The 24,648-nt window shown below is 38.6% G+C and overlaps 1 protein-coding gene across 1 annotated transcript in view; it reads left to right on the forward strand.

The window, feature by feature from the left end:
- Window positions 1–17,537, forward strand: part of LOC114030707 (calcium-activated chloride channel regulator 1-like) — a 36,418-nt gene extending 18,881 nt beyond the window's left edge. Inside the window, 8 exon segments of the mRNA XM_027845575.1 lie at window positions 2,936–3,110; window positions 6,085–6,191; window positions 7,279–7,494; window positions 8,266–8,527; window positions 13,841–14,005; window positions 16,127–16,363; window positions 17,168–17,494; window positions 17,497–17,537. Of these exon segments, the coding sequence (XP_027701376.1) occupies window positions 2,936–3,110; window positions 6,085–6,191; window positions 7,279–7,494; window positions 8,266–8,527; window positions 13,841–14,005; window positions 16,127–16,363; window positions 17,168–17,494; window positions 17,497–17,537 (1,530 nt within the window).
- The last annotated feature ends 7,111 nt before the right edge of the window (window positions 17,538–24,648 follow it).

Raw genomic sequence — 24,648 nt, forward strand, 5'->3', positions numbered from 1 at the left:
CTCTCAACTTGGAGTCAGAAAGAGCCAAGTTCAAATTCTTCCTCAGAAACTTATTAGCCTTGTGACCCTGGGCAGCATGCTTGATATGTGCAGGCTCCAGTTTCCTCATGTGTAGAATAAGCGGAATGTAGTTGATGACCTTTGAGGTCCATTCTAACTCTAAATCTATATTTCTCTAACCCATACAGGCTGTGCAATTATAGAACCAATGAGAAAAGCACTGTGTATGATATATAAAAAGGTGCATGGCATGCAGCAGAAGCATCTGGGGCAACCAGGTGCAATGATCTTGAATCTGGGCTCCATTCTGGCAAAGCCAGATATTTCTGTTATTTATTTGAACACAATGAGACAAGGAGGTGCTAGTTATCCACTAGGGGGATGTTATAACACAGACAAAGAATGATGAATTGATTTTTTGACTCCTATTATGGAGGATTTTCCACATTTTGATGCACTAATTCTGTCTGAAGATTGTTGTCCTTGATGCGAAATGAAATGATAGAATTATCTTAGTGATCCTGCATCCCAGCTGCCTCATTTTACCAATGAGGGAGCTGAAAGAAACAAAAGGTAAGTTAGTGGATGGGAACTGGACATACCACATATGGCATTTCTATAGTAAGTACAGTTTCCTCTTATAAAGGAGGAAGGAAATAGGTGAAAGACCAGAAAACATGGCAGATGGCTTTGACTTTTTCTGCAAAGTAAGAGATGATGTCATGTGCTGGGAGTTGAGAGATATGGATGAGAAGCTGGTCTCAGAGAGTTAAGAAAATGGCTGGAACAGATGCTATGAGGGATGTGCTAGAGAATCAAGAAAGAGTAATTGCAACAAACATAGCAAAGGTCTGGTTGAAGTGCATGTAGCATACATTCCTAGGGGGACCACTGTCTCAGGACTTTATGTCCCAGTCCTCCATTGCTCAGGAGCTGAAGCAGATGTGTTGAGAGTTAGTCAGTGTTGGCGAGTAACAGGATGATGACAGTGGAAAGGCAAAGGGGCAAGAGATTGCTGAGCATTGGATAGAGAAGTCAGAGAGGGATTAAGAGTTAAGAGGGCACAGCACAGAAAAAGAGCAGGGTTAGGAGGAGTGTCTGTGAGTGAGATGTGGAAGTACATGAGATTGTGGTTAAACAAAAAATCTTCACATCTAAGGGGTTTTTTACATGGGGCAATTTCAAACAATGGAAACATCTAGAGTAGGGCCACTTTGACAAAAATTAAATACTTACGTCTAATAAATATATTGTTTTCTATTGCATGATATTCTCCATAAGAGGCAATGAGCACAGTGAATAGAGTATTGGTCTCAGTGTGTGGGAAACCTGTGTTCAACTCTGCTTCTGATCCCATAACGACTGCAGGCAAATCAGTCAACCACCCTGAGCCTCAATTTCCTGATTTGTAAAACGTAGATAGTAGTACCTGTAGTACTAGTACATACTTCATAGCATCAACGGGAAGCTCAAATGAGATCACAGACATAAAGTACTTTGCACACTTGAAAGCACTATGTAAATGCCAATCATTATTATGATCAAATGCCCTGATCACACAGGTACACTTAGGAGTAGCAGCCTTTGTGCTCCACTGGTATCATCCCAATGTCTCAAGAACTCAAGGAAGGCCCCCAGCACATTGAATGGCTTCCTTGTGGTAAACAAGCAGAAGAATATAGAAAAGAGTCATACAGGTAGTTAAGGTAATAAGCATTTCTTAAGTGCCAGGCACTGTGCTAAGCATTTTACAAATATTATCTCATTTGATCCTCACAATAACCCTGGGAGGAAGGTGGTACTATTAGCCACATTTTACAGATGAAGAAACTGAGGCAGACTGAGGTTAAATGACTTGCCCAGTATCACACAACTAGGATGGTCAGATTTGAACTTAAGCCCAACTCTCTCCACTGCCCTACCTACCAGCCTCATATAGATAAGATGGGCAGAATTGGATGGATTATGATTTGCATCATTGGAGGGGATATTCACATAGATGGAATTCCAGATCCACTGGTGTATTAGAATATATAATGTTTACTGTAAAGTCAGCATCGCTTCACAGATATTGAGAAAAACCCAAGCTCAACTTCTGCTACTGAACATTTTAGCTGTGACCCTGAACAAGTCATTGAATATCAAAGTATCTCAGACAACTCCCTAAGGCTTATCATCTGGTTTAGTGGAGGGAGTTCCTACCCCAGGATTTGTATACTACTCCCTGAATTGAGGGTTATTAGTCATGCCTGTGTTTCAGAGTGGCCAGTTTGGCAGCTCATGTAGAGCACGGTTTTCCAAAGCCTCTGTTGGAGAACACTCTTTATTATGAAGGGTATTAGCCAAATAAAGCAGGCCAGAGGGAGCACAGGAGCACAGAGTTAGAGCTGGAGGAGACCTCACAGGCCACCTATTTCTTCCTTCTGCAGATGAGGAAACTGAGACCCACAGAGCCTCAGGCTCTTCCCACCATATCATGTCTCCTCTAAGGTTCCTAAGCTTCCTCCTCTCTAGCCCTCCCAGGAATAACGAAAGAATCCAAAACAATTCCATGCACATAGTGGGTCTTCATCTGTCCAGTGTCTCATCAGCCTCAACGTGTGCTAGAGCCACAAAGAACCGATACCCTGGCTGGGACTGAATACCAGTGTGCAGAAGCTGGGTCACTCAGTTTCACCAGAGCAGCTCTGCTTCCCACTGGCAGCATCAGCTGTGACAAATTTCCTGGATTAGATCAAGAGAAAAGGAGCTTGGACTGAGTTTCTGAAAGTTATACATTTCATATTTGAAAATTTCAAGGCAGGAAAATCCTCCCGGGATTCCTGGGGTCTTTCCTTTATTTTCTTCTTTCATTCCTGGCCATATCCACTCACTCAGGGTTACCTGATAACACTAAGTCTGCTTACCAATGTTTGGGGTGAATATGTGCTTTCAGGTAATAGGAAAGAAATTCTCAACAGATGGTTCCGAAATCGTCCTTCTGACTGATGGGGAAGACAATACAATCAGCACATGTTTTGATGAAGTGAAACAAAGTGGGGCCATTATCCACACAGTTGCTCTGGGAACTTCTGCAGCCAAAGAGCTGGAGAAACTGTCAGACATGACAGGTAAACATAACCTGGAGAATATGTTTCTTCAATAGACACAAAAATTATTTCTATATAAACCTCCCCTCAATTTCTCCTCTAAGATCCACAGGTGACCAGGGGTTTCTAAAGGCTATGTAGGTGGGGCACAGACTGTGGAAGTTCAGTCAATAAACATTTAAGTGCCCACCATGTGCCAGGTATGGTACAGAGTGCTGGGGACACAAAGAAAGGCAAAAGCAAGTCTCTACCTTCATGAAGCTCAAGTCCATTTGCAGTGGGGGCAAGATAACCTACAAAAAGGAGCTGAAAGGGGGAAGGGGAGAAAAGTGTACCCACAGCAGGAGTGTGATGGAGTGCAGAGGAGTGAAGCCTGGTGGGAAATGAAGAGATGACTGGCTAGGGCACCTCACTTGAACTGAACATACAAGAGAAGCTCTCTGCTCTGCCCCTTCTGCCCTCCATACTCCATCCCCTCCAATCAGAGAGGGGGAGGAGCCCCTGGGGCAGGGGAGACCAATGAAGTTCAAGTTCCAGAACTGAAGTGAACTTGGAGGTTGATGAGGTTCCTGGGGCAGGATGGAGATGTTCTGAGGAGGGCAGCCAGGTGGGAAAGGAATAAAATGACTGTTCTTACCAAACTGGAGAGACTTCACATAAAGTCCAACAATAGCCTGAACATCTGTCATCTGAGGACATGCTGAGCCACATTCAGAGAGAGATTCATCTCTATATTTGCTCTGGGATGATTTTTTTTCCTAAAATAAGTCTCAAAGGTTGTCTACCCAATGATAGAATTACAGCATCTCAAAGCTGGCCTTTGAGGTCCATCAAAGACCATCTAGTCTAACCTATATCCAAGAAAAGAATCTTCCCACAAATGGTCATACTTTTGTGGTCTCTCGGGTTTTTCAAAGACCACAACAAAAATATTGAATTCAATTTGAACAAATTCAGCAACCATTTATTCAGAGCCCACTACATTTAAGGCACTGTATTAGGAATTGTGGGTAAACAAATAGATGAAAAATGACACAGTCACTGCCATCATCACTTAACTGTCTTAATGGGAGATGAGGAAGAGAATGAGACATGGACAAGAAGATGCCAAAAGGATTTGACTTGTTATTCCTAATCCAAGGGCCAAATCATTCCCTTAATGAGGAGAAATAAGAAGCAGATACTGAATAAAGTAGTGCTTGACTGTCTTAAGTCAATCAATGCCTGTCAGCATCATTGGGGAATGAGTAAACTTTCCAGACAACTAAAGCTTGCCTCTTTGAGGGACTGCTTTTCAATTTGAACCAATTTGGATGAAAAACTATCTAAGATATAGTATGCATTTCCCTAAATTACTAATCAGAGCTCCCTGAACCTTTCTATTGATGGCTCAACATCATCAGTTATGATATTGTACTACTAAGGTACATAGGAAGGGGTACACTAGAGCCAGATTGTACCAGCTTGTGAGAGCCCATTGTTGAATTTTCATTGGAAATATTTACACCTCACAAATCAGCAAATGCTACAAATCAGGCCTTGATTTTTTGTTTTATTGATTTCTACACTTAAGAAAGACATGGAGAAAATGTTCATAATGGTGGTTTCACTTTAAAGTGTGTCATGAATATATACTGTTTTGATAAGCCAGTTGTTAAACATTTGTGTATATGGGTCTGTTTGCTCATACACAAGTGATCTTTAGAGACCATTTAGTCATTGGTTAATAGAATCATGGATCTATTCCAACTCCTTAATTTTACAGATGAGGAGAGAGAGGCACAGACAGATTATATGACAATTCTAATAAGAATATATGTCAAAGGCAGTATTTAAACCAGTCCTTTCTGACTTAGGGTCTAGCACCTTGTCCATTAATCACAGAAGTCAAAGGTCAAAGAGAAGAAGGAACTCATGTGAGATTACAGGGCTATGAATGGTTGACCAGGGCCAGAAACCAGACTAGGATTTTCAATCAAACCCTGCTTCCCTGGCTAGTGTATTCTTTGATTTCTTGTTTCTTTTTTATAAAATTTCATCCCCTCCCTTGATGTCACACTGTCCTATCCTGATGCTACTAATGTGGCTGCCTTAGCAGTACCCATCTTCCTTTTTCCTCATCATTCATCTAATTTGTTATTTTCAGTTGTGGGCTGCAAGTCCAATCAAGCTTATTAAATTTTGCTTGAAATCAGAGTAAGTCCTTTATAAAAGTCCTATTCTGATCCCTCATTCAGAAGGTGACCATATGGTCTCAATGGCTGTGCCACTGAGGGCACCATTAAGATGGAAAGGCTCTGGGTGCTATGTCCATTGTTCCAGGAGCTCTTCTCTCATTCCCCAGAATTTACTTACCTGTGTACTTATAGCTTCTCTAGCCTCACTCCCAACTCCAAAAGGGAAAGTATGATCCTTGAGGGTTAGAGACTGTTTCTTTGTAGTGGACATAGAGTAGGGGCTTAATGAATGTTGGTCTAATTGAACTGAATTGACCAACATTGCTAAAGCTGGAAAGACAATTCACCAGAAGATTGTCCACTAAGCAATGGATTTTTCTGGCCACAGAAACATCTACTAAGGCATTGGAGGGGTTATAGTCAGCTTTGGTAGAGGCAGTCCCTACATAGTTGAATTGATGATTCTTGAAGTAGTGAGGATCCAAGAAGCTCAATTATGAATTAAATACATGAACTGGTTTAGATCATGGATTCTGTGACACTTCTTTGACTCCTCATCAGTAATTTTTATGTCTTCCCAAGGCTTTGGTTGTGTTCCAGGTAAATGACTTTAATGATTGTATAATGTATACTTTATACACAAGACTCAAAATTTTACATTGACCTCCTAGAGTGAAGCTGCAATTTTACTGGTTGTAGAATGACTGCAGTTTATGAAACAATATGAAACTTTATGAAAGAATGACTTTGGTAAGACTGTTAATTTGTCACTAACCTGTGCCAATTATTTAATTTCTGGTAATATAATCCTACTTTAGGAGGTGTGAAGACATTTTCTACAGACACTACCCAGAGCAATGGGCTCATTGATGCATTCAGTGCCCTCTCATCAGGAAATGGACTGATCACTCAACGGTCCATCCAGGTCAGTTTCCATTTCTCCTTTCCCATGTTTGTGTTATATAGGATCATAGCATTCTAGGATCAGTGATTAGAGTTTAGAAGGACCTCTGAGGTAATAGAAGGCATATGGTGATAGAAGGCATATGGGAGATATGAAATAAAAAGGAAGATTGGGGAAAAGGAGCTCTCAGAGAAAGACCTCAATTATTGCCAGTGAATGAGGCAAGATTTTCAGAAGGAATCAATGGAGGCTTAAGGAGAGATGAAAAGGTTTGGAGCAGCCTCTGTGGTGAGTGGGAGAATGAGGTAATTGGGAGGAATAAATGGACAACAGGACCAGGCCAGGCCAGACCAATAAGGCAGGGTGGTTCAGTGGAAAGAAATCTGGATTCTTTATCTGCTGACGCCATCTCTCTCAGATTATCTTCCATTTGTACTGGTATGTATCTTTACGCAGTTTTGTTTTGTTTTTTTTTTTTTTTAATGTTGCTCCCAGCCCTAGTCAGAATGTGAGCTCCTTGTGGGCAGTGAGACTACTCTAAACCTCTGTGCTTCTGCTCAAGATGTTCCTTCTAGTCAGCAAAAATCCTGCCTGTCTTCACCGCTGAGAAGGTGACTCAAAATCAAGGAGCTGAATTAAGAACCTGGCTGAGACTACAGTTTTATTCTCTCCCCACTCACAATGGAGGGAATTTGATTTAGAAGGGAAGTTGAGTAGAAAAAAGAAGGGAGGGAGAGAGAGTGAATAAGGGAAACTTGAATATTACCTTGGGCTAAAAATAAGGGATCTCATTCTAGCCCTGCCTTTCATGTCCTTTGTGCCAGGAATATTATTCATGCACGTCTGTATAACTATGACACTTGTCTCCTTTCTTGACCATCCTATCTCCAATGCACGCTAACCAGACTGATAGGAAAAGGGCCTCTAATTTAATTGTTTTAGGGAACTTCAGGTAAGGAAACTCCCTCTACCAATGCATGCTGGTTACTTCTCTGGAACTTATAATCTTTTGTCCATTGGCATGTCCTTCAGAATAACTACACTATGACTTGTGGATGACTTATTCCTTTGCCCAGTCACTAAATGTTTTGTTGTATTTTCTTAACAGCTTGAGAGTACGGGAGCCACTCTGAGTAATGGGGAGTGGATGAATGGCACAATTATTGTTGACAACACAGTAGGCAATGACACACTATTTCTTGTCACATGGACAGAACAACAACCCCAAATGTTTGTCTCAGACCCCAGTGGGAAAACCTATGATAATTTTTCAGTGGATGCAAATTTCAAAATGGCATACCTCCAAATACCAAACACTGCCAAGGTGAGGAGCTTTTTCTGTTTTGGGTTCTTAAGATTTTCAGAAAATGGAACCAAGATTTTAACATCAGTATTATAACTCTGTAACTATTTTGGAGTGACAAGAAGAATTTTTTTTACTAAAAAAAAAATACACTCTTATTCCACATGTTCTCTTAAAATGTGATGAATTGACCACAATAATGGTCAAATGTTTAAAAATGCTTAAAAAATGCTTTAAAAATGCTTTAAAAAATGCTTAAAAATGCTTTAAAAAATCATACTGTAGCAACAAAGGAACTGTTATAAAGAGTATCAGGAAGGCAAAATCTGGGCTAGAACACAAGGGAGGTTAGGTGGGCAAGCCAGGAAGTCATGGAACCTTTTCTGATTGGTGTAAACATACTTATGATACCCCATTTCCCCATCCAGAATTTTAAAACACATGTGTTCTGACATCCAAAATCTGCCTTGCTTCTGAGAAGAAAGGACTATGGCAGGGGCAAACCTTTCAAATCACATTTTTCATAGCAAATGTTTCAAAAATAATCAGTAGTATGTAAATCCCAGGGAAAGCTCTATTCTAGATGCTGCATTCCTAGGGAAGAATGCTTTGAAATGATTGTCACAGCTAATAGAGAAGCAAAGTCATACAAACTCTCTAGCAGATGATTTTCTTGAACTTCACGTGTATAAATCGGATAAGATGTTAATCTAGACAATGGATAACAGAGAAGGCAGGTAGGGCAGGTCTTAACACTGTTTTGCTTTAATGAATTTGTACTGGATTTTTCAGGATGGAATTTGGACTTACAGCCTTACGTCAAGTGCACAAACTCTGACTCTGACAGTAACTTCTCGTGCTGCAAATCCTAATGTACCCCCCATTACAGTGGATTCTAAAATGAATAAAGACACCAACACCTTCCCTAATCCAATGGTTGTTTATGCAGAAGTTCGCCAAGGATCCCTGCCTATCACAGGAGCCACTGTAACAGCCCTCATTGAATCAGCTGATGGCACAACAGTGACTCTGGAACTTCTAGATAATGGTGCAGGTAACTTATAACCCATAAAAACCTTAGAGTTCTTTCTCTTTCAAGAAAGAAGTATGATACTTTTTAATTTTTTAATAATATTTTTCTGCTTTACATGTAAAGATAATTTTAATATTTTTTATAAAATTTTGAGTTCCAAATTTTCTCCCTCCCTCCCCTCCAACCTCTCAAAGATAGTAAGGCATTTGATATACATTATATGTATGCAATCACGTAAAATCTATTAGTCATGTAGTGAAAGAAGAGTTTGCAAAAAATTACAATTTGCAAAAGAAAAAAAAAACATGAAAAAAATGAAGAAAGTGAAAATAGTAAGCTCTGATCTGCATTCAGACTCCAGCAGTTCCTTCTCTGGATATGGATAGCATCTTCCAACATGAGTCTTTTGGAACTGTCTTGGATCATTGTATCGCTGAGAAGAGCTAAGTCAAGCATAGCTGATTATCACACAATGTTGCTGTTACTGTGTACAGTATTCTCCTGGTTCTTCTCACCTCACTTTGGATCAGTTCATGTAAGTCTTTTCAGGTTTTCCTGAAATCTCCCTGCTCACCTTTTTTTTAATAGCACAATAGTATTCCGTTACATTCATATATCAGAACTTGTGCTGCCATTCCCCAACTGATGGGCATCCCCTCAATTTCTAGTTCTTTGGCACCATAAAAAGAGCTGCTACAAGTATTTTTGTGCACATAGGTCCTTTTCCCTTTTTTATGATCTCTTTGGGATATAGACCTACTAATAGTATTTGCTGGATCAAAGGGCATGCAGTTTTATAGCCCTTTGGCCATAGTTCCAAATTGCTTTCCAGAATGGTTGGATCAGTTCACTGCTCTACCAACAATGCGTAAGTGTCCCAATTTTCCCACATCCTCTTCAACATTTATCATTATCATTTTCCTTTTCTATCATATTAGTCAAGCTGATAGGTGTGAGGTGGGACCTCAAAGTTGTTTTAATTTGCATTTCTCTACAATAATGATTTAGAGCATTTCTTCATATGTCTATAGATAACTTCAATTTCTCCATCTGAAAACTGCCTATTCATGTATCCTTTGACCATTTATCAATTGAGGAATGACTTGTATTCTTATAAATTTGACTCATTTCCCTATATATGAGAAATGAGGCCTTTATCAGAGATACTTGCTGTAAATTTTTCCCCCAATTTTCTGATTTCTTTATAAACTTGGCAGCATTGATTTTGTTTGTGCAAAAACTTTTTAATTTTACTTAATCAAAATTTTCCATTTTAATTCTCTTGATCCTTTCTATCCCTTGTTTAGTCATAAATTCTTCTCTTATCCGTTGATATGAAAGGTAAAATTTCCCATGCTCCCCTAATCTCTTCAGGTTATTGTTCTTTATGTCTAAATCAGGTACTCATTTTGGCCTTATCTTCGTATATGGTGTAAGATGTTGGTCTATATACCTTCTTTCTGCCAAATGGCTTTGCAGTTTTTCCAACAATTTTTGTCAAATGTTGAGTTCCTGTCCCAGAAACTAGGGTCTTTGGGTTAATCAAACACTAAATGACTATGGTCATTTACCACTGTGTCTTGTGTACCTAACCTATTCCACTGGTCCACCACTCTATTTCTTAGCTAATACCAGATTGTTTTGATAATTCCCACTTGGTAATCTGGTTTGAGATCTGGTACAATAAGGCCACCTTCCTTCACAATTTTTTCATTGAATTCCTTGTTATTCTTGACCTTTTCTTTTCCAGATGAACTGTTATTTTTTTTTAATTCTAAAAAATAATTTTTGGTAGTTTGATTGGCACAGCACTGAATAAGTAAATTAATTTAGGTAGAACTGTCATTTTTATTATACTGGCTTGGACCACCCTGAGCAATTAGTATTTCTCTTATTGTTTAGATCTGACTTTGTGTGAAAAGTGTTTTGTAGTTGTATAATTGTGTAATTGTGTTCCTGAGTTTTTCTTAATAGGTAGACTCCCAAGTGTTTTATATTATTTGCAGTTATTTTATTTTATTTGGGGGGGGCGGCTAGGCAATGGGGTTAAGTGACTTGCCCAGGGTCACACGGCTAATAAGTGTTATGTGTCTGAGGCTGGATTTGTACTTAGATCCTCCTGAATCCAGGGCCGGTGTTCTATCCACTGCGCCATCTAGCTGCCCCCTGCAGTTATTTTAAATGGAATTTCTCTTTCTATCTCTTGCTGCTGGACTTTGTTGATAATACATAGAAATGCTGATGATTAATGGGGGCTTATTTAATATCTCGCAACATTGTTGAAGTTGTTAATTATTTCAACAACATTCTTAGCTGATTCTGTAGGATTCTCTAAATATGCTATTATATCACCTGCAAAGAGCACTTGTTTTCCCCTCATTTACTATTCTAACTTTTTCAATTTCCTTTTCTTCTCTTATTGCTATAGCTAGCAGTTCCAGTGCTATACTGAATAACAGCAGTGATAATGGGCATCCTTGCTTCACCCCTTATCTTACTGACAAGGCTACTAGCTCATTCCCATTACAGATACTTACTTACTGACGGTTTTAGATCAATACTACTTGTCATTTTAAGAAAAGCTCCATTTATTCCTATACTTTCCTGTGCTTTTAAAAGGAATGAGTATTGTATTTTATCAAAAGCTTTTTTCTTCATCTATGGAGACAATCATATGATTTTTGTTATTTTTCTTATTGATATGGTCAGTTATGCTGACAGTTTTCCTAATGTTGAACAAGTCCTGCATTTCTGGTATAAATCTCATCTAGTCATAGTATATGCTCTTTGGCATATAGTGATGTAATCTCCTTGCTAGTATTTTCTTTAAAACATCTGCATGAGTGACACTCTTGAGAGGAAATCATTAATACCTTTTCATGCTAAAAGGGAAGAGTCAGGCTCATAACTTTTATATTTAAAAACCTTAACAAAATAAAATGAAAATTAGCATGATCTAATGAAAAGAGCATTGGTCATTCACTTTTGAAACTTATTAGCTGTTTGATTTTGGGTAGTCACAATCCCACTAGATCTCAGTGTCTACAACTGTAAAGTAAGAGACCAGACTCAATGAAACCAAAGATTCCTTCCAGCTCATGATCCATGAAAAACATGCTTTATGCCCTTTGAAAGGAATTCTGGGCCTATGCAAAAGTTTTCTTCCCCATCCCCTTTCATGAATAAGGAATCTGTTCCTTCCTCACTTGATTCTGGAATCCCTAGATTCCTTTACAATACAAATCAGGTACCATCTCCTACACAAGATTTCTCCTGATTTCCCCTAAAAGCTATTTCCCTCTCTAATCTTCTCCCCACCAAACTCCTTGGTATTTACCTAGTACAGACTTTTTATTGACCTTTCCACTATTTATCTTGGTTTGAATTGTGTCTTTCAAGCTAGATGTAATCTACTTGAGGACAGGGTCTGTTTCCTTCCTATTAATGTCTCCAGCTTACTGAATTGAATGGAATGAATGTCAGCATAAGGCTTGAGGTCCAGGAAGACAGTTTACTTGGAAACATTAAGTGGTCCCCCGCTTACCTAACAAAGATAGCTAAGAATCTTTTAGTTATAGGGAAAGTGTATAACCTATGAAAAGCAATCAAGGCTCTCCTTTAGATCACAAAGAAATCCAGTAACTTGGGTTAGGTGAACCCCTATAGCAGAGTAGAGAAGAGCCCACAGAAGACTGTAATCAGATATCAAACAAATTTAAAAGGTATTTGGTAAAAGGCAAATTCAAAGTCATTAAACTATAGGGAAATACTTGACAGCAGTGGCTCCCAAATTTTTCCATGATCCCTGGGAGGAAGGACAATATCACACTGCCCAAACATCAGTACCACCCTGCCTCTGTCCCCAATACATCCCCTCCAGGGAATGGGCTATGCAGACAGCCTTCAGCAATGATGTCTCCTCTACTCCTTGAAATATCTGTGCACTATGGGAAAGGGACCCTCTTGGCACTATGTGTGGTATCCATTTAATAAAAATGTGTGCATTTGAGAGGCATTTGTTAAACTGCTACTAAGGTAAGGCACAATGCTAGAAGCTAGGGATACATTAACAAAGAGTAAGCAATCCTTGCCCTCAAGGAACTTAAAATCAAACAGGCTGAATACAACATGGGCACAGATAGGTAAAGGCAGAGTATATGCAAGGTAAATTCAAAGTACTTTGGGTGTGGAAGAGGATAGGGAAGGAACTAACAAATAAGGGGAATTTGGAAAGGCCTTGTGGAGGAGATGGGATCTGAGCTATGCTTTGCAGGTAGCTAAGGATTCCAAGAATCAGAGGTGAGGAAACTGGGAGGCCAGTGGGTCACTTAAGCAAAGGCAGAGAAGTGAGAGATTGAAGGATATGTATACGGCACAGTTAGCCCGCCAGTCTGACTGGAATGGAGAGCACATGAAAGGGAGTAATAGAAAATGATACTGCAAAGGCAGGTGGGGGCCAGATTAAGGAGGGATTTAAAAGACTGATAAAATTTCTATAGAGGTAATAGGGGGAAGCTGAAGATTTTTGCACAGTGAGATCACATATTCAGATCTATGTTTTAGGAGTATTGCAGAGGGATGACACTGGAGGCAGGAAGACCAATTATGAGGCTCTTATAATCATCCAAATGCCTGAATTAGGGAGAGGCTGGATGAGTAGAGAAAAAGAGATTGATGCAAGAGATGACGCTGAAGTGGAACTGACCAGACTTGGCAAATGATTGGATCTGGAGACTGAGAGAGAAGGAAGGGACATGGGTTCAAATCCTGCCTCTTACACTAGTGACTGTGGAAAAGTCACTTAACTGATCTAAGTTTCAGTATCCTCATTTGTACAATGGGTACAATAATATTTTTCATCTGAGGTGTGCTGGTAAATGTTTAGGAACAGGATTTCTGGGAGGGAAAAGTACACACAACACTCTTCTAAGTTTAATCTCCATCACTTTCTTAAATCTAGACAATCAACCAAACAATAAATCAAACTCTAACTTGCAGATATTTCCCAGGTGTGAATACTCACACTGAAAACTGAACAATCAGCTATCTCTAGCACAAATTGACTCTAGCACACCACTGTTAAAGTACTTACGTTACAGGGTTGTTGGGAAATTCCAAAGAGATGATGTTTGTAATAAGCTTTGAAAACTCTCAAGTATTTTATAAATATGCATATTTGTGTGTAGAAATGGAACAGAGGAATACATTCACATACACACACACACACACACGGAAGTATCTACTATTACCTTCCAATGTCCAAGTGTATTTTTGAGGAATTATATGTTCATTAATTATGGCACTGCTTATTAACTCCTTTGTTTTTACACAAAGGTGCTGATGCTTACAAGAATGATGGTGTCTACTCAAGGTATTTCACAGCCTACAAAACAAATGGTCGATATAGCTTAAAAGTGAGAGCTCTGCAAGGAGCAAACACCCAAAGGTCAAGACCCCAAGTGAATGGAGCCTTATACATACCAGGCTGGGTAGAGAATGGTAAGGAACCTCGTGTAACAAAAATAAGGTTCTGTCTTGAATCAAGGGCAAGAGGGGATCTAATTGAATTTTGACACATCTTGGATATTAAACTAAAGATTTTTCATACATTACGGAACTTGTTGAAGGAGTTGGGGCTATTTAGCCCAGAGAACAGAAGACTTATCTGTCAAGTAGTTGAAGGGATCTCCCAAGGAAGAGAGATTAGACTTGTTCTGCTTCACCCCGGAGGGCAGAACCAGGCTCAGGGGGTACAAGTTGCAAAGAGGAAGATTTAGGCTATGTAGAAGGAAAAACCTTCTGCTCTCCCATAGTGAAATGAGCTGCCTCAACAAGAAGAGTTTCTCCTCACTAAATGGCTCTCCATCACTGAAGAACTTCAAGTCCAGTCTGGATGACTATTCAGGTTTGTTGAAGAGGGAGGCTCTTTTCACATAATATGGGCTACATGGCCATTTGGGTCCCTCGCAACTTTGAGGTTCTGCAATTCTGCAATGGAGAGGCTACCTACCAAGTGCATCTTACTGCAAGTCCAGTATGTCTGTCCTACATAGAAAATTCAACAGACCAATATAACACAAGGATCAGTCCCACTGTATCTGTAACTGGTAGAAGAATCAGATTTGTAAGCCTTAAATAATCCAGTACTGTCCACAGACACAAATATTTGGGTAGAAGTAAAAAGGTGATGGCTAAGTATCACAGCATCTCAGAATGGGAAGGGATATCCACGGCCTTCCAGACCAACCCATTCCTGGAGCAAGAGTCTTCTCTACAACATACTGTCTCCATCCTCTGTTTAAAGATCTCTAGTGATGGAGCAATCCACTGAGGAAGTCTAGTCTATTTAAGAATACTTTTAATTGCTTTATTGCAACCTTGGTGTTGTAGTTTACATTTACCCACACTGATCAAAATAAGGTCAATTCTTGCCACTCCACACTCACCCACCCACAGAAGGGGAACAGGGAGTTATTAGGTCAAACTAGCGGAAAAATGGGCAAAGGAAGATCTGCCCTGGGTGATGGCTTGGCCAATATAAGGTTTCTGAGCAACAGAAAGTGGATGGTATGGCTATTAATAACAATAAATGATACTGAACTGGCCCTGGGGATATCAGCAATCATACTCATTCTAGGGTCCATGCCAACAAAATAATTGTTACAAACAACAGATTTTAATGAGTTTTCATATCCTTGAAATTCCCAGGGGTTCATCAGCCAAAATGCTGTCTTCTTTTTTCTTCTCCACCTCTGGGTCACCTTGCCACAGAGCCAATGCAGCTTTCAACAAGAATTCTCTCCTTGGGCAAAAACCACTGGGGCCGAAGGGTATAGTGGGGTATGATAACACAACAGACAACAGTCCATCAGTGGATGTAGTTGTATCAGGAGATGTGGAGATTGTCTCCCATAGAGTTCTGTCCCATGGGCATTAAGAGAAAAAGATAGAAAAGGGGCACCATGGTGACTGCCCTGGCAGTGTCAGTGTGGGGTTGGTTGTGCCACACAGTGGAGACACAAGAGGTTTAGAGACAGCAGACTATGTGGAGGAAGCTTGCCCTCCCAAGAAGGAAGTACATCCATCTGGGGAAGAAGCATGTTCCCCTGGATATAAACATCCTGGATCAACACTCTGTTTGTCCCATGCAAGTAATGGCTTTATTCAGAAGAAAAATGACTGAATATATAGGATGATAAGAGGACAGTGAGATAATAATAATGATGAGGATGATGATGAGGATGATAATAATGATAATGATAATAATAGCTAACATTTATATGGCACTTACTATGCATTACGCATTTTACAAATATTATTTCACTTTATTTTCACAACAACCCTGGGAAGTAGGTGCTATTATCATCATCATTTTACAGTTGAAGAAACTGAGGCAGACAGCGGTTAAGTGACTTGCCCAGGGTCAAATAGTTAGTAAGTGTCCGAGGCCACATTTAAGCTCAGGTAGGTCTAACTCCAGGCCCACCTCTCTGTGCATTATGGATTCCCCTAGCTGCCTAGGCTAGGTGCTAGGATAATAAACAACAGAAAGACACAACATTTGTGTGGAATTGACTATCAAGGACAAGGCTATTAGTGTTTTTCTTTCCCTCTATTCAGGTGAAATCAAAATGAATCCACCAAAACCTGAAATTAGTGAAGATGAAATTCAAGCAAACATGCAAAGTTTCAGCAGAACAGCTTTAGGAGGTTCATTTATAGTATCAAATATTACAAGTGGCTGTATAGCTGATGTGTTCCCACCAAATCAAATTCTCGACCTGGAGGCTAATATTGAAGATGATCACATTAATCTGACCTGGACAGCCCCTGGGGATGACTATGATAACGGACGAGGTAAGTGTGCCCCTTAGTTTTGACTCAGAGACAAAAGGTTCATACTGGCAATGCAGAAAAGGAAAAAAAAATGAGAGATTGGCTTTAAAAGAATAAAATTAACAGATTCTAAAAACTGTGATTTTAAACTCTTAAAGCTCTTTAGCTAAATCAACAATACCTAATTTAAGAAAAAGCCATTCCAGGAGTGGCTAGGTAGTGCAGTAGATACAGCACCAGCCCTGGAGTCAGGAGGACTTGAATTCAAATCTGGTTTCAGACTAGACACTTGATACTTACTAGTTGTGTGACCCCGGGGAAGTCACTTAACACAATTGCCTCACCCAAAAAAAAAAAAAAAAAAAAAAGCCATTCCAGAACTCTGAAATAAAAGGTTTCTCTTAACTGAGCCCTGAAAAATCCAAGTTAAACTTGAAATGCTGACAAGGAAATAATTCCAAGATCTAACCCACATCTTATTCATAGCACGTGTGTGGGAAGGGTCTGAGAGCAGGAGACAGATGACCATGATCCCAGAATTACAGTCTCTACAGGTCTTTCTTTAGCCATGATTTTGAAGACAAAGTAAGGACAGTATTTGGGGTAGCTCTACTTGACATCTACTATCTACACAGGTGGGGATTCAAACCCATTCAGTTTGGTTAGGTCCTTATATAACATTAAACACTGCCCAGAGGCACATGCCCAGTTTTTCCATATGGCTTATTTCTGGTCTCTGTTTGACAAACTTCCCAGTGAATACCCCTATGTGCCCAACATGGCCCATGGTCCTGCTCTTGAGTCAACAGTCTCTTCTCTTTTTAGCTCAAAAGTATATCATAAGAATGAGTAAAGATATCATCAAACTAAGAGAAGATTTCGACAATGCTCTTCAAGTGAACACTACTGACCTCATTCCAAGTGATGCCAACTCCAAGGAAGTCTTTGTTTTCAAACCAGAAAATTTTACAATAGAAAATGGCACCACCATCTTTCTTGCTATTAAGGCAGCTGATAAAGTCAACTTGACATCACCTTTATCGAACATAGCTCGAGCATCTCAGTCCATTCCTCCTTCAGAAGATTCTTCCAGTCCTAGTGGGGTTAGCATTTCAACAATAGTGCTGTCAGTGGTTGGCGCAGTTATAGCCATGCAAGTGTCACACTGTGTGTTCTGAACAAGAAAAACAGATAACAAGACCAAAGATGGAATGATAACAAAATCAGCACAAAATAAAAAAATTCTCTGAATTTCATGAACTGACTGTACATTTGGACACAAACATTCTTAAAGCAAATTATACACTTAATGTTAAAGGAATAAATGGATTAACTACAAACACTTGGGAAATATATTTAAGGTAAAAATATAAAAGTGTGATCATACTTTTCATTCATTAGTTCATATTTTATCTGCTGATAAATAAAGGTAATTTTTCATATATATGCCTAAATATGTTTTTATTTGATTCTAAGAGATGTAGGAATTGAGAAATAAGATGGTAAATAATCTGAAGCAAGGAGCTAAAAGCTTTTAAAATGGTTCTTCTCTTTGGTGAGTCCACTAAAACAGTTATAAAGAAAATGAGAATTATTTGGAGGGCAAGAGGAGTGTTTCAGCCAAGGGAGCTGTTAATGAAATAGCTATAAGAAGAAGAATTGACCCCCAAACTTCACCAGCTATTTAATCTGCTACATTCCCAAATCTATGAGGGCACGAGGATTCCTGGGGATCTTTTCACCATGTGAAGCCAGCAAAGCCAGACCCACAAAATAACCATGCAGAATGAGAAAGATATTTAGTGGAGATTATCAGAACAGAGCAACAGAACAAAGGGTCAGAATGGCACAGAGGAAGGAGGGCCAACTGTGGGGTCCAGGAGAGCTGGGTCCAAGTTCTACCCCTGACAAATACCAGCTATGCAAATCACTTAACTTTTCTGTGACCCAGGCAGCTGCTGAAGAATGTGAGTTGCAGAAGAGCTGTTGATCTACACTACTGGAGGGAACATCTCACCAGGAACTCCCTACACCAGCAAAATTATGGACTTAGTTTTTTTTTTCTTTTAAATGAAAATTAGTCAATGAGGGGAATGCTAACTCTCTAGGGACCAGAGTGAGACCTGACCTATTTTATGAAGGAAACTCGTGCCCTCAAACCTGTGATCTATGTGTGTAACACTCCTGTCCCAGTAGGAACTGGGCAGGAGAGGGATGCCTTCTTCTATTTCTTATCCAAAAAGCTTCCATCTGACATCACAACTGAAGGCAAAAGTGGGGACCCCTTATAATACTCTCTGAACTCACACAGGCAAGTCCTATAGTCAGGGTGCATCACCAAGCTACAATCAAAACTTCCAGAAGTTACTAAATGCCAAAACTTGTGGCACGCCTGATGAAAATTCAAGAGGACTTTAATCCTATCAAATAACAGAACAGTTACATTATTATGATGAGTTACAGGCAGCTGGTAACACAATGAAGAGAGCTCTGGAACTGGAGTGAGAAAGACCTGAGCTCAAATTCAGCCTCAGACATTTACTAGCTCTGTGATCCTGAGCAAGTCATTTAACATGTCTGCTTCACTTTCCCCATATGTAGAATGGGCATGATAACAGCACCTACCTCCCAGAGTCACTTTGAAAATCCAAATGGGACAATAATTGATAATGCATACAGTGCAGTGCCTGGTCCATAATAAGTGCCATACAAATGTTAGTTATAACTAAATGAATAATAATGCATTTATGTAGTATCTAACATTTGCAGAGTTGCAAAGAGAAGCTTATAATTTTAGAATAAGAAATCAATAATAGGTGAACATTTCAATTTCATACTATCAGATTATGATAAATCAAGAAAAAGATAAACAAATTATAGAGTTGACCACTGAATAAGTCTGGTTTAGCATAAGAATAATATGTGAAGTCAAAAACCTGAATTCCAATACTACACAACTACTACCGACACATCCTTGCACAAATATCTTTGCCTCTTAAATATAAAATAAGGAGGGGGGAAGGTTAGACTAGATGATTTCCAGCTCTAAATCTTAGGGTAAAATAAGCTAAGCAGCAAATACATGAAGATAATTTAATGGAAAAACAAGGAAGTACAAATCATTTTCAAATACACACAGAATTATAGTAGGAATAAATAATAAAACATGATCTAAAAGTTTATTTGAAAACTTTAAAAATCAACTGCACAGAATTATGTCAATACCTGCAGAAAACGCCTTTGACAAAATACAGTGCTCATTTATGCTGAAGAAAAACTAAAAATCAAAAGCATTAAAGGGACCTTTTCTAATATGGTAAAAAGTATAAATCTAATACTAGAAAAACAAATTGATATTGTCTCCATTTTTGTAATTGATTCCATTCTGTATCATTGCCAACATTTTATATGTTAAGTGAAGTTTGTCTCTGAATTAATTTCAGAAGTTCAGCTTTTTTCTCTGAGTTAAGTTTATCAGTTCAGTTTTCCTGCTAATCACTGTTCTATTCTTGCGTCAAGGAAATGTTATCCCCGAAGGATGCAGGTAGGTGCCAAGGAATCTGGTCTGTTATCTCTGCACCACTGGCTGTCCTTCAAGAAAGTCTGCTCCATTATCACTGTTAACACTCACTAGCCACACAGGTAGACACCATCAATGAGCTTTCCGTAACCACAAGATGGGTTTGTTGCTACCCTGCATTCCCAATTTCCAGTCAATCACAGGAGCCCATGCCCGTGATGCTACAAGCTTTGTAACTAATTATATTGTTTTCCCAACCTATGATGCTGCCTTCTAATTTTGGGATGCCGCTCCTTTTGTCAATGAAAAACATTGTCTGCCCTCATTCAGGGTCTTCTGGCATGCTGAAGAGCTAAAGACTCTTTTCACTGGTAACTGCTAGCGTTATCAATAAGCTGAATATACACAGAACTTTGTTTCTCAGTTTACATTAATTTCAATCACATCACCACCAAATGTTAGCCCTATTTGCAATGGGAAAATACTAGAAGCTTTCAAAATAAATAAGGAGGTTAAAATGAGATTACACCCTCTACTATTATTTTATTGAATTCTAGAAATGCTAACAACAGAAATAAGAGAAAAATTTAAAGACATAAGTGGTAAATAAGAAACAAAATTATTTCTGTTTGCAAATGACAATTGATTTATTTAGAAAGCCCTAGAAAATCAGAAAAGAAACAAATGAGATATTTAACAGATTCAGTAAAATGAAATGATACAAAATAAAACCACAAAATTGTTACTACATCTATTTAAAATAAACAGAGTGGGAACAAATGATACAGAATTGTCATACTACCAAGAAATGCGCAAAATTTATATAAATGCAGTTACTAAATAACTTTTGCATAAATAAAGTAAATATATAGATTCTCCAACATTTTTGGAGAACTATGCATTGCTCATAATTGGTATGCCAACATTTAAAAAAATTATACTACCTACTAAAATTTATAAATTCAGTGTTAATAAAACAACCAAGGGTTATTTCATAGCACTGAACAAGATAATAATAAAACTCATTTGGAGAAACATAAGGTCTAGAATATTAAGAGAAATAATTTTTTTAATGTAGGAATGAGGAAGACATAGTACTTTCTATCAAGCTATTTTATAAAGCAGTAATCAAAGAAACTATTTGGTACTGGTTACAAAACCAAAGAGCACATTACTCAAAGAGATTAGATAAATAACAAGGAGAAACAATCAAACTCAGGATAAAGCCAAAAATATAAACTACTAGAGTAAGGAATCCACATTCATTATGATAAGGGTATGGGACTGGATCTCAGGTTTCACTGGTAAGGACTCCCAGATGAAGAAACCCTCCATTAATGCAGGGTGGCACCTGCATTAATAATTAAAGCTTAAGGGCACTGGAAAGGAGAACAAAGCAGCTAGGCCTGGATGGCAGTCTTAGCTCTCTTGATTTCTTCATTCTATCCTCTGCACCACTGGCTGTCCTTCAAGAAAGTCTGCTCCATTAGCACTGTAATAGACTTCAACTACAAGCCCACTCAGGAGTTTTGCCAGCCTCAAGTTTGACACCTTTGGTATAGAGAATGCTGATACCATACTGTGCTCCTGAGACAAAGATGGAGTTGGTGCCAGAGCTTCTTTAGAGAGAGACAGATGTGGCTTCAGAGACTCTTTGGGAGAGACATGTGGAGAGAGGAGCCACCAACATTCTGGAAATTCTTCATAATATTAGGAAACTGAAGTATATACATAAACATCTGAGTGGAGATTCACACCCAGTTCTTTCTGACTCTAGGCCCAGTGCTCCATCTGCAATAAGACTGTAGCCTTTCACAATGAGATCCTCTCCATCCTGCAAAAACCTGAAGGACTCCATATCACAAAGCCAACCAAGAAAATAATGAAAGATTGATGGCACAGGAGAAAGGGAAAAAAAAAAAACTTTTGAAATAACTGATCCTCCCTTTTGTAGCTACTGTTTTATCTTTTTTTCTCTTGCCAGGCATATTGATGTTATGTGTGACTAACTGTGAGAACCAGGACAGGAGGAAGAAAGCGATGCATTACCTCTTCCTGAATGGGAACATGATGACATTTGTGACAGACTTTTCAACCCCTTAATCCTAGAGAGTCACTGAATAGCTGCCTTTTTTTCCCTTGTCATGGCAAAGAACTGAGAGTTGAAAAGCAAAGAGAGACTTGTGAAAGGACAGCGAAGTGTCTTCCTTTTCTTTTATTTGTTTGCTTCCTATTTAATATCAAGGACACCAGTGCATTTCCACTGAGTATTTTCATTAAAGCCTAATTTCTTTGAAAAATGCTTCCTAAGCAACATTACAAACTGACAAAGCTTGCCAGTGAAAGTGGTCTACTTGTAGCCCAAAAATGCATTTAAAAAGGTTAGATGCTAATATAAACATCCATTACACATTTTCTTTCTTCTAAAATTTAAGAACCTATCCCCCTCCGCAGAATGCCAGCATAGTATATACACTCTTAATATGCCTGTTTGCCATTCACTAATATTACTCATGCTGCTGTTTTTGTTCTTATCACCCTGCAGTGAGAGTTTAGGGATGCGCTGTGGACTAGAACTTGGAAACTGAAATTGATGTGGATCTGGGCTGCACATTGTCTCAGTCAGTTTTATGTAGATCCATGCTGAATGCTTATTTTTGTCCTTGATTTCCATAAATGGTTGACACACTCTGACAACCTTCTTCCACATTTCTAACTGCCTGCCATGAAGGGCGATGAATAAAATGAGTGACTATAAGAACAAAAAGATGCTGATGACACATGATGGAAGACTTGATGAAAACATGTGTTCCCATCAGAAGGCTTGAAGAAAGATGGAGGGTGAGAGAACTATGCCTCTGCGTGGTACAAGGAGATGGTTCAAAAGGTCCACAGGAGAATGAAGGTGATCTTCATTTCTTCTAGAGGATGCTTCCACTTGGAGGTACTGGATTAGTAAATAGGTTGCTAGATTTGAAATCAGAAGACCTCTGTTCAAAAGCCAGCTATCCTACTTAGTATCTGTGCAACGCTCAACAGACATTAGAATTTTCTTAGATCCAGATATAAAACTCAAAAAAACAATTAGAGTTATGAAGGGCTTACTTCACAACAACCTTGGAAGATATACTGCAAGTATTATTATCCCCATTTTACAGATAATGAAACAGAGTCTCTGAATGGAGAAGCAGTTTTCCCAGGACCTAGCTAGTAAATACATAAGGTAGGATTCAAATTTCAATCCCCTGTCTAAGGTTCCTGGCAGCTCTAAATCTTTTATTTTAGATGGAGATATCAGAAAGCTTAGGAATGAATTATTTCAATTTTCAGTAGAACTTTTTGTGGTAGCAAAGAACTAGAAACAAGGTGAGTGCCCATTAACTGGGAAATAGCTAAACAGTTATACTAATGCAATGGGATTTTATTGTGCTGTAATGACAAATGGAAGAAATGAAGAAAAAAATGGGAAAACTAATGAATTGGCACAGAATTAAGTAAGGAAAATCATGAAAACTATATAAACAATGACTACAATAATGTAAATGAAAAGAAGACTAAAACAAATTCAAATGCTATGCAACTACAATGATTAATCTTGGAACAAAGAAGAGATGAAGAAATATACCTTTCTTCCTGAGTTGGAGAGGTGGGGAATTATGGGTGCAGATGTTGCATAATCAGCCTTCAGAGGCTGGTAGCTGGTTTTGTTGAACTGTTTTTCTCTGTTATAAGGGAAAACTGAGTGGGATCAGTAATGTGATGAGGTATATTTGAATTACAAAAATCTATGTTATAAAAAAACATAAGGCATTCAGCAAAATATTTTTATTACAGAAGATTAAGCACTACAATTAAAATGGGTTAATTTAGTTACTTCATAATAATTGTGTTTACTAAGAAGTAATTGTGGTTATCTAGTTATAAATGGGTCAGTTTAAAAACTCTTTGGTAGTGAACATCATTATATAGTTGTATCAGATGGCCTCTCTCAGCCTCGTCTGGTTCACCTATAAAATAACAGCTTGCTTACCTGAAGGTGTAAAGGAGAAGGGTGGATCACTTCAAATCTCTTCAAACTGTCTAATTTGTATCGGTGATTCTAGATTCAAACTTGATTAAACCTATGATAGGAGAAGATGTTTCTGGAGTACACTGACTGAGCTATGAGAAAAAAGTAGATACTGTGTGTATATGTGTGTGTGTGTATATACACACACACATACATATATAGTATATATTTATATTATAAATACAAATTATATATGTGCATATATACACACACATACATATACATTTATATAGATAGGTATACATATACACACATATGTATGTATTTGTTCGGTTGTTCAGTTGTGTGTGACTCTGGACCATAGCACACCAGGCCCTTTTATCTTCCATTATCTCTGTAAGTCTAAGTTCATGTTTGTTGCTTCCATGACACTATCTATCCACCTCATTCTCTGCCATCCCCTTTTCCTTTTGCCTTCAATCTTTCCCAATACCAGGATCTAAATGGATATATGTACGTGTGTGTGTGTGTGTGTGTGTGTGTATACTATATACACACATATAATTCTCTATGTGAAACCCATAAAGCACATAAATATTTGTGCAATTGCTACTGATAATATTGTTTGGTTATATATAAATATCTAGTACTCATGATAGCAGCAGAGATTTGTAATTCAATTATATAACTTAATAAACATTTATTAAATAAAAAGAAGACCTTAGCTTAAAAAGGCCAGGGTTTCCCACTACATCCAAGGCCATCTCCAGTCACCCC

Source organism: Vombatus ursinus, unplaced genomic scaffold (genome assembly GCF_900497805.2).
Source record: "Vombatus ursinus unplaced genomic scaffold, bare-nosed wombat genome assembly UNPS02005264.1, whole genome shotgun sequence".
Lineage (NCBI taxonomy): Eukaryota > Metazoa > Chordata > Mammalia > Diprotodontia > Vombatidae > Vombatus > Vombatus ursinus.